At 38.5% G+C, this 11,473-nt stretch overlaps 2 protein-coding genes across 2 annotated transcripts; both read right to left on the bottom strand.

Moving 5' to 3' along the window:
- Nucleotides 1–369: 369 nt before the first annotated feature.
- On the bottom strand, nucleotides 370–3,182 carry LOC117452864 (arrestin domain-containing protein 3-like). The gene is made up of 6 exons (XM_034091662.1): nucleotides 2,906–3,182; nucleotides 2,326–2,383; nucleotides 2,097–2,244; nucleotides 1,748–1,829; nucleotides 1,373–1,629; nucleotides 370–1,068 (listed from the first exon to the last, which is right to left on the bottom strand). Exons 1-6 carry the CDS (start codon nucleotides 3,159–3,161, stop codon nucleotides 661–663), a joined length of 1,209 nt encoding a protein of 402 aa, XP_033947553.1. The 5' UTR covers nucleotides 3,162–3,182; the 3' UTR covers nucleotides 370–660.
- Nucleotides 3,183–4,135: 953 nt separating this feature from the next.
- LOC117453061 (arrestin domain-containing protein 3-like) lies at nucleotides 4,136–9,066 on the bottom strand. Its single transcript, XM_034091918.1, has 6 exons — nucleotides 8,811–9,066; nucleotides 8,118–8,175; nucleotides 7,794–7,941; nucleotides 7,011–7,107; nucleotides 6,132–6,388; nucleotides 4,136–6,039 (listed from the first exon to the last, which is right to left on the bottom strand). The coding sequence occupies exons 1-6, from the start codon at nucleotides 9,064–9,066 to the stop codon at nucleotides 5,368–5,370; spliced, it is 1,488 nt and encodes a 495-aa protein (XP_033947809.1). The 3' UTR covers nucleotides 4,136–5,367.
- Between the last annotated feature and the right edge of the window lie 2,407 nt (nucleotides 9,067–11,473).

The following is an 11,473-nucleotide window of genomic DNA, read 5'->3' as shown; positions in this document are numbered from 1 at the left end:
AAATGTTAGTTTCAAAACAAAACTTCTCAATATTGGGTATTGTACTTACTTGTAGTCGAATGCGGAAGAAAACAATAGTCATATTTTTTATAATTTTATAATTATTTAAACAACATTTAAATAATTTATTTGGACAAAGTGTCTAGTGTTCATATGAGAAAGTAAATCAAAGGCCAACACATACATATGGCCAACCATTTGAGTGAATCAGTCTGAAGTATGTTTTGTGTGCACTGTATGATCTCACCCCTTTTGTCTGTCCAATGTATGTGAGCTTCCTTTATCGTTTGTTACAGAACTTCCCTTTTTGCATGAAACAAATGGAAAATCACCATCAACGACTGAACAAATACTGCAGTCCCACAATGGTTAAAGTTAGAATGCTTTATTGCTGATATTAGCTTGACATTTAGTGCAGGAGTGCATTTGAGATATTTAAAACATAAGTCTGGTTTCTGAAAGGGACAGTCAAAGATAAAGGGAGCAGCACTCCACCCCAGTTACAAACACACAAAACAGGTTATTTTGGCTCTACTGTAGATCAGAACACACCCTTTACAAATGAAATTGTTTTTCACATATACAGCTCTGAAGAAAAGAACAACTCTTACTGAGGTAGCTAGTCTTTTTGTATTAGTTATGTTGTTTTCCTTTTGAAGCTTAGTTTTTATAATCGGACCCAGTCCTACCTAAGTCGTCCTGAGGAGGGGAGAAAAGGGACATGTAGGGTGGAGGTTCTGTACCCTGCTGAAACGGAGGTGAAGCAGCATTTGAAAAACCATATGGAGCAGCAGGTTGTGGCCACTGGTTATTGTAGCCACTTGTCATGTTTGCATGTTGACTGAGATCTGGTGCTGGGAACCCATAAGCACCTGGGCCTGCTAGTACAGGGTAGGGTCCCGGTGGGAAGGCAGGGGGAGGGAAGTCGGTGTAAGTTGGGGCCCCAAAAGCCCCAGCCGGGTAAGGCCCCACAGCCTGACCAGATTGAAGGGCAGCCAAGCTTGAATGAATGATGACCAGTGGAAACTTCACTTCAGGGTCAATGGCAAAGCTGATGTCCAAGTACACCTTGGAAACAGAAACAAAACAAGAAGTAAAATCTGTCTACATCAGAGAGTTTTTTAATAAAAAAACATTTATGGAACTATTTATTAAGTTGATCATGCAGTCTGATTGACTATAAACACTATTATTGGATTATACTATAAACATGTATACATAAGCTGGTGTGTTGTTTTACATTTCTAATTTTGTTGAATTGTGTGATGTTAGACAATAATTGATGGCGCTCCACTTGCTTTACCACCAATATTTGCAAACAAAAGCAAGTCATTAATGCAATTAATTAAGTGTAACAGGACCTTTTACACACCTTGACGTAATGCTCAACTGAGAGGATTTCACAGTTTTGGATGTTGCAATTTGCATCGCCAGGAATCTTCACTTGGCATGAGAAAGTTTCCTCTGAGCCTGATGTGATAGTGTCCCCCTCCATTTTGTACAGACTTAGGTCGCTGACATCAGTGCAGGCTTCGGCGCGGTACACTATTCTCTGCTGTAAACTGACTTTGGGCTTCAATTTTTTGGATGAAGAGTTGCGGATTTTGGCAACAACAGTTAAAGTGTCACCTATCAAAAACAAATCATAACATCTGATTATGCAAATGTTCCTTCATAAAATAAGATGACCACAACAAAATAATTACACATACAGTATATACACACTGTATTAAGCTGGTGATTTTACCTGGAGAGCAAACCTTCATGTTAACGGTAGCAGACATTTGCACCTTTCCTTTGTCTTTTTCCACTGAACCAGACTGGGGACACTAGAACAAATAATACAGACAAACATGATTTCATATGAACTGAATGCCTCATATAGTGGAAATTATAAATTCAGTTGAAAAATGTATCTTGCTGTTTCCCTTTAGATTAGGCCATCCTGATTCCTCAAATGTTACATATCATAATGGGAAAACTCTCCATAATGTATTAAATTGAATTTTCTCCATTTTAGACTTAAAACACAACTCCTCTAGAAAGTCTAAATAGTGGATCAAATTCATAGCACGTTTTATTAGGGTTCCATTTACCATTACAGAGCGAGGGTGTGACAAGGACTTTGACACAAACTTGAGCTCTTGCTGGACTACAGAAGATGGACGCCAGCTCCTGGACATCTTTGCTTCAAGCATGTAGACAATTCTTCCATGAAACCCCTTAAAGGATGATGGCATGTCCCTGTAAGACAGAACAAGATGCAGTAATTGGTCAAAAGCAAACAATGACACAGTATGCTATATGCTAGTAATGTGTACTCACTCCTGTGGGATTGTGAAACTGAACTTAAAGCAATTGGCCCCTTTTGGGAGTGCAGTGCCTGCAAAATAAGTGAGATTTATTTAACGTTTTGTAGAGACCTGACAAATGACAGAGGCTTTATTTAGCATATGTAGGCTACTTTGTGCATGCGTATTAGATTGAGGGATTTGGGTGGTTCCAGGAAGTTCCTGTGTAGCCCTATCCATTTCTGTTTATTTGCAGTAGGTCAAATTGTGTAGATTTATAAAATATAAAGCATAATAAAGTATATGGTACACATTAGTACACAACATTCATTCAAGATGCATTTTTAGGCTACCTGTCATTGTCAGCAATGTTTTTTATATTTTCTTAAACAGCTTATCTATATAAGTAATGGAAGTGTAATTTGCAAGTAAATCATTCATATGAGAAGCAACCAGTGCAGAGATTACCAATATTAAAAGCAATACAAGTAGGCCAATACAGTAACAACCCTAACACATAGATCTATCAAATTAACACCCATAATATTAAAATAACATCCAAGTGTTGAGAAAAGTTGCGAAAATCAAAAGGCCAACGCATTTATATTGCCTACCTTTGTCATTTTCTGGCACTAAGTACTCTTTGAGTTTGAGGTATCTCCTGTGCGCAGTGCGCGATTTCCGTCTATCTCCGGTTCCCTCTGTCCAGTGTACACGAGCGTTCCCTTTGACTTTCACCACCAGCACCTTCAATTCGGTTTCTTTAGACAAAGTGAAAGTGACTGTGCCTGCGATAGTGTCTCCTTGAGAAATAAATCCTTTCTCGTTGGAAGCTTCGTATGATACAATGAAGTCCTTAATCGGAGACATTTTGGATCGGTAAAACGGGCTCTGTTTACCACAGGTGTGACTACAGGAAGGGGAGGATTATGGGTTTTATAGTGTTCAGTCAATCTGTCAACTGGCCAATAGTAGCCTACAAGTTGTGTGGGCTACTGTGCAGCTGAAAATGGGCGCAGTTTAAATTCCCTCCCCTGGTTTCAGCGCTAAGGTTATTAAAGGTGTGGCTCACATGATGTTAACACCTTTAATACAACATGCTGTTAAACAAACCAGGTATTACAACAACATACACAATCAGATATACAGGTTTTACACCACTTAAGTGCCCTATAAATAACGTTATCTTAAAATAGGTTCAATAATATTATATAATTATTAGGCTATTTAAATGGTATTCGTGAAATTACAAATCTGGAATCAAGTTGTTAAAAAACAAGAAGAAAGCTATATTTCATAATCTGTACAGACTGATCTCAAATATTGCTTTTTGTGATGGTGGGTAGATTTTGCATTGGACATTTCCATGTAATATGTTTTGAAGTGGTCCTGAGAGAATGGTATTGAAAGTGATGGGCAGCCACAGGCAATGTGTTTGAGGTCATAAAGAGACACTGGAACTTGATAATTATGTCACCCTTTGTTTTTATCTATTTTATATTGTACATGGACACGTACTAAGGCCTTTCGTATAGATCTGATTCTAGTCAACCCATTTATTTATTTATTTGTATTATATTTAAATGTGCTGTTGTAGTGTGTAGAGGTTTATATACTGTACAATATTACTAAATGAAAATACATAATGTTTAAAAATGAGAATAATGGTTTATCTATAAATACAAAAATATAGGTATGTCATGTTAATATGAGAGGTATCAGATGCAGGAGATAAGTGTTGTGCTGCCTTGTGGCTTAGACTTGAAAACATAGAACAGAATACAATTTAGTGTTCACACTGACATTAAATATGTAAAAGTCTTTATTGAAATCAGGGAAGAAAATGGCAGTTTGAGAGTATTACAAATCAGGTTTGCAAAGAATTGGGTATTTATTAGAAAAAAATGTTTTCTGGTATAAAATTGACAGATTGTAAAATTCAAAGAACATTCAGGCCTATATTTTACCTCTAAGCTATCCAGTTTCTTCAAATAGCTTCCAAACATAAGTGAGGCAGATAGAGTATGTAGCCCAGTGTTTCCCCCATTGTCTTTGCGGGGCGCTGCGCCCTGCCAACGTAGCCCCGCCTGAAATTCAAGGTGTTTTTTATTTATTTTTAGCTCAGGATAATTGGATGTTCTGTCTACTACACCTGTTGATGTGAGGCTAATGCAGGATTTGCTAGCTTGATGCTACCGGCATTTAGCGGCAGTGACTCAACAAATTTCCACTTAAAATGTATCGTCAGCAATGTATGACAAGCAGACTGCTTGTTTAATGTTAGACTCACACCAATAGCTCAATATGATCAGAACACGATTGCTTTCATATCAGAGATCAGAAGAGGTGGAGCTGCTTCCAGCAATAGAGGATGAGGTAGAGAGAAGTAGCAGCAGCAGCAGCACAGGGTTGCAGCAGGTATGTTATATGCTGTAGTCAGGTGATTTAAATGTGTCAACGAAAGGAAGAAGTGTAGGCTACATGATAAGAATGGAATACAGTTTGAATAAAAGTAATACAGTACAGTGTAACACTGTACTTTATTACTTTTTAAGGTACAAATACTTTGTTACTGTACGATATCAATAACAATAATCCACAGCTCATCTCTCTGCTCCAGAGGATAAGAAAAATGCGGGTGTCCCGAAAAGTTTCGGCAGCACCCTGCCAAGGCAGTAAACCTAAGGGAAACACTGTAAACAATACAACTGAAAGATTGATCAGTTAAAGACACCTGAGTTAAACAAGGCACGTGAAATACACAGTCAATACTGAAGGCTGAAGTTTGAGTAGTTATGTTAGCAGCTGGCAACACTAATGATCATTCTGAATTGACCATCACACAACCATCACATACAATGCATAAGTGATATTTTGGGTATACTTTTTTACATGCAAAAAGTTAATGTTGCACACAATGCCTTTTCAATATCACATTCATGCTTAGAAATCAACAACAAAAATAAAGACACGAATTAAGTGACCGGATTAAACCTTTGAACTATCTATTCGTTTTTTTAACATCATGATCGATCATGATTAAAAAAGAAAATCCAGTCATCGAGCAATCATACTATTATTTTGCAACTGATTTGTCAGTAGTAGTGGAGGGGAAAAGGAGTGCATATGCTGGAGGAGCTTCATCCGATTGACCCAGGAAGTCTGTGTTCATCATTGGTGCAGAAGGCCCCAGGTTGTACGATGGAGCCGTTGGGGATACATTGAAGGGTGAATAAGAAGGGGGTAGGTTGAACGCTGCGAGAGATGGGGGTGGGTGGATCACTGGGAGAGATGGGGATAGGTGGATCGCTGGGGCAGCTGGGGGTGTTTGAAATGTTGGGGCAGATGGCGGAGGGTGAATCACAGAAGATGAAAATGGAGTTCCATACGGAAAAGGTATCTCAGGCACTTGGTTGTTGTAGCCCCCACTCACATGTGCAGGCTGAGCAGGGTAAACACTTGGTGGACAAGGAAACACCATTGGGTTACCTGGGTACACAGGTGGTGGTGGTGCTGAATACATTGGGGCTCCTGGGTTTCCAGACCTGCCTGAGGATGGGGAGACAGGATAAGGACGCCTGGACACTGCAGGAGGAGGGAAGTCGCTGTTGCTTGGGCCCCCAACAGCTCCCGCTGGATAAGGACCTGCAGCCATACCAGGCTGAGGGACAGGAGCAAAGCCTAAAGGAACAACGACCAATGGGAAGAGGACCTCTGGATCGAAGGCAAAGCTGATGTCCAGATACACCTTAGAAAAATATGACAGCTTAATTAGGACTTAATTGACAATTTCTTAAGGCAGCTTGTTATTCTTTACAATAAAGATACACTGTTGCCTACCTTTAAATGATATTCCACTGAGAGGATGTCACAATTCTGGATAGTTGCTGTCTGATCGAGAGGAATCTTCATTCTACACCTGACTTCCAGCTCTGTATGGGCTTGAATACGGTTTTCGACCACTTTGATGATAGTGCACTCCTCACATTTGGTACTACCTCTGGCACGGTAGATCACCTTCTTACCCAAACGGAATTTGGGTGTCATCTCACTGGACGAGGAATTGTTGATTTTGGCCAAAACTGTGATAGTTTCACCTATGAGGAAAACAACATAACATGTATTGTTCATTTTGTATTCATTGCCGCATAGAACAATGCACTGTGCTAAAGAGTGTGTCTCATATGAAGGCAGTTTATTGTTATGCCTGTGAGACACAACTTATCCATCAACAGAGTTAAAAAGCTAAACCCCACCCACTTATTATTTTATTCATGCTATTGGAAACCTTTGTCTGATCAATTCCTTAGGCTACTTCCTTCAAATTACTTTAATCAAAACATTATTTTTAGCAACTTTTTTTTTTACTAAAACCATCACTTACAACAGACTAATTTAATGGCAGATGTTTTAAATTGTCAAGGGCACAGGTGTAAGCAGCTGTTATTAATGCCATTTGTTACACAAGTGCTTTCCCTGGAATTACATGTCAACATGTCTGTTGTGAAACAAACCTACTACAGTTCCCTGGATATTGTTCTTGTTGGCAATAGTAACACTTAGGATATGACAATTCAACTATAATATCACCAGTACTTTATTTTATTAAAAATAATTCCCTGTTTTGCAAGTCTGTGATGAATGGTTTTCTGCATTTATCACAGAGAGGAACACTTTCCATGACTGGAACCACCCTGTTTGAAGGAGATTGTTTATTACCTGGGGCGTAGGCCATCCTGTCAATCGTGACTTCCATGTCTGCTTGTCCTTTGGAGAAAAGTCCCATCTCTTTCTTTGTTGCACCAATTTGGGGCAACTAGAACACAATAAACTATATAAATTATTACTTCTGATCCACTTCCAATACATTGCATGACTTAGTGTTTCAGTCCTTGGGACGAGGACTGTGTGTCACTCACATTTCCTGTGAATATTATTGTTTACTGTACACACACACATTATGTCATTACTGTACATGGTGAGCAATTTCAACTGGAAAAGATTTCTACTGAAGAACTTACGTAAACACGTTGCAAATACATTTTAATTGAAATTCAAGCAGGACCAATTTAAATCCCATTTCCGGATGACATTTATCAATGCAGAAGTTTTGACTTATCATGTGAAGCTCATGCCATTTACGATAGCTCTTTTCTATATATATGTGTCTTAGTAAGCCAAACCAGTGAGCAAGCTTGCTGTGCACAATAGCTTGAACCTGGAACCCTCCAAATTAAGTGCATCACTATTGTTGGGTAGTGGTGGAATATATAATCATAGCTGCATATCCCTAAACTGTAGGACTATCTACATTGCTAGATATAGTAAGGAATAACATAGAATGTGGTGTAATACCTATATTTTGATTTTATCTTCTCTGTTTCACCCCCGATGACAAATGCTGTGTTCGAGAAAATGACTGTCGACTGTGACATCTTTTTAGTACCGATGCCAATAACAATACCTGATATTTGTATATCTAAGTATCACTTTTTTACACACCATCAGAGAATGAAGGTTTGGATAACACCTGGAGACAAACAGTATTTTCTGTTCCACTGTCTGGTCCATCCTCCAACTCCTGGACAGCTTGGCTTCCAGCTTGTAGACAATCTTTCCATGAGGTCCCTTGAAGGATGAAGGCACGCTTCTGAAATAGAGAACCAGCCGAATAATTGTTATATAATCTGAAATGAATTAACATCAATAATTTAAATTGAATCAAATTAAGTTATGTGCTGAGATTGGCTATGTGTTCCTGTTTGCAAAGAAAAACACAGTGAAAGTGCAAATATCCTGTCTTGGTTGATTGTCTTGTGCGCTTACCCTTGTGGAATCTTTAAGCTGAATTTGTAGACATGGATTCCTTGGGGAAGTACAGTGTCTAAAAGGAAAATTGATTTTAGTGTTAATATTTATATATTTATCCATGAAATGCTTGCTTTACATTTTATTATTACATAATAGGGCAAAGCTATAATTACATAATAGGGCAAAGTTCTAATTTTGCCCTATTATGTAATACTACTTTACAGATTTGTATTAATAATGTGAAATATAATCAACACTTACAAAGGACTTTAGTTAAACATGGATTCAATTCACAAGCTAGCTAAAACTAGCTGCACCTTTACCAGCTGTGATAAAAACACAATTGTAATCAACACATATAATATTATTCTGAAATGGATTATTCTGCTAATTCTTTTTTATGTTTACTTGAGTAACATTTTGAATGCAGGACTTTTACTTGTAACAGAGTATTACTACACTCTGGTAGTTCTACTTTTACTGAAGTACAAGATCTGAGTATTTCTACATCCTCTGGATAAACATTAAGGCTTTATCCAGTCTTTAGGAATCCTCAAAGTGCAAGTCATCCTTCACCCATTCACAAACATGCGTACAGAGGCAGGCTGCATCCATGCAGGACTCAAGTATCCCATAGGGGTCCTAGTACCCCCGTTAGAAAAACACTGGGTTAAGGCATGCATAAATGACAAGAAATGTAGCGCCTACCCTTGGAGGCCTCTGGGAATAAAAACTGCTTTAGTTTGAAATATCTTGTATGAGCAGAGTGTGAATGGGTCTTATCGCCGCTCTTTGTCGTCCAATGTACGTTTGCGTCTCCTGTTGCTTTAATGAAAAAGCTATCTACTGTGATCTGCTTTAACAAGGCCAGGGTTACTTTTCCAGAGATAGTGTCACCCTCTGAAAACGTCCCCTGCTCATTCAGCGCGTCACAAGTCAACGTTAAACTTTTAATCGAAGGCATTGTCTTTGCGAGCGGCGAGTGTAGAGATTAACAAGTAAAATAAATAAAACCATGTGATCGATCCAATTTCTCGTTTCCAAACACTTCCCTTGAATGGTATGATAAGAGGGCATTGGTGGCGTCTGGTCTGTTGAAGACACGCCCTGCGAAAGTCTCAAAGACCTCTATCGCCATCCAATGTACAGATGAGATAATGTAGGCTTTCAGGAAACCAGTGAAGATCACGCTGGGCAAAGCACATTGAAATCATTCAAAAAGAATGATATGGAGCCCCCTGGAGGTTAATCACAGGAAATAACGGCCTACACGTAAACACAAATAATGGAGGAAATCAGAATTCCTTTATTCATCCCACAGAGGGGACATTCACATTGTTACAGCAAAGGTGAAGAAAGAGACAACTAAATAAAATAGATACTGTATGTTAGGTGCGGTCGTTAAAGATTGACCAAAGACCATATGGGCCCCTGGCTTTCAGAAACATTTTCTTTAGGTAAATAATTCGACCCACTAACTAAAATCAAGATGTCAAAACACATATTACAATATCTACTGTAAATAACAAAATATGTCAGTTCAATGATTTTTTTATTTAATTTAGTGACATAGGCATACACGCCTCTTACTTAATATTGGTTAAATCCTCTAGACATTGACAGCATACGTGGCAGACAAGTCTATAGCTCAATTTAATGTCGTTAAACCTTTACATGACACTGGTGTAATCTTTATATCCGAAATTGTTTGGAGCTTAATTAGTGATGAAGGTAGATATGGTGCAAAATGCTTGTAAAACCTGATGTGAGCATGTGCATACATTTACACTTGTATAAAATCTCCACGTATCTGTGAACCAAATTTGAAGTCACAGAAAGAAAAGTGTTGTAGCTTGTAGAAAAAAAATGAACTTAGTGATGAAAATATATTTTTTTAATATATGTTCCATTACAACTGCAACTTGGTTATTACAACCTCTCAAATCAGTCATTACAACTTCACGAATCTGCTCTGTGGCAGTATAAATCGACGAATCTGCGGCCTTGACTTTTGCTACACTTCTTGCTATGAATGTGTCGCTAAAGTAATTTTCACCTGTAGATGTGGGGGGAGGGAGGGGGTTGGAGGGGGTTGGAGCCAGGGTTAGACTTTTGGGGGCCCTAAGCGAGCTTTGGCTTGTGGGCCCCCCTCACTCTAGCGTATTCTCACTACACACAACACGGAACCAACTTTTGTCTTATGATGTTAGCATAAGCACACATATTGTATAAATAGGCATGTTAACACAGTGGACCTCACCTCCTCTAGGGGGGTTATTGAAATTAAAAGCATCAATCTGCTGCACTTTGAGAGCAAAATTAAGAGATCTATACATATCTCAACACCCATATGAAACAGAACTGTAAACAGATTTTTCTTTATGGATATTTTACAAATCACTCCCCTTTTAAACTGTATTCTTGTTTTGTCATAAGTATTTCATAACTGTTTTTCATGTATTCTCTCTGGCTGTCCATCTCATAATGTTCACATAGAAATTAGCTGTCAATAGGAATATTATTCAGAATAATTATAATTTCATGCAAAAATCTGTCACAAAAAGAGGTTGTACATTTAAATTCAGGCAACGTCAGTGGCCAAACAGCCACATTTACTGCTGCAAATACGTTCAAACATGCTGTCGACACGTAAAGCAGTGGCAACTATGCCACCATTTCAGATGACTTTTTCTCAGAAATACTGTCACATAACATCCATATATAAGCTCATAAGCTAACTATGCAACACTTTAACTGACAGGATTCAGGATCAACTGTGTACTGTAAGGTAGCTTCTAGCTTCATGTCGAACAGTAAGTCAACATTTCCCAGAGAGCTTTCTTTGAAATCACCAGGTAATGCTAAAAAACATTACATTTAGATTGTATGACAAAGTGTTTATTCAACACACTCTCACTCCCTAAGCGTCCATGAGCGACGCTTGGTCAGGGTCCCGTGGCGTCCAGTTGTGACACGCCGAGGCTCCTTCAGCTTCATAAACGGACGTAAAGAGCTTTCAACTGATTGCAATGTATTCCCATCGGCGGCGGTATTTGACGCTTAGGGAAGCACCGCATCCATTTATGTCGCCAGCTCTTAAAAGCAATGTGAGCCTCCATTCCCATTGGATAACGGAGAATTGTACACCCGGAAGTAAGTATTCTCCTTACTGTCGATTGATTTGACAGTGATATCTCCACTACTCATCAACTCAAAAACACCAGATTACCTTTGTTAATTAAGAAAAAGACATTTAAAAACAGTAATTAAAAAGCAACACAATCTACCTGCATTGGAATTACTCTAAATGTGTAATAACGTGTTTTAACCAGTAGGTGGTTTGGGTTCAAAAGCTGTGAAGTTTACAGTGT

The sequence above is a fragment of the Pseudochaenichthys georgianus genome, chromosome 9 (genome assembly GCF_902827115.2).
Source record: "Pseudochaenichthys georgianus chromosome 9, fPseGeo1.2, whole genome shotgun sequence".
Taxonomy (NCBI): domain Eukaryota; kingdom Metazoa; phylum Chordata; class Actinopteri; order Perciformes; family Channichthyidae; genus Pseudochaenichthys; species Pseudochaenichthys georgianus.
This window is presented reverse-complemented; position numbering and strand designations above follow the sequence as displayed.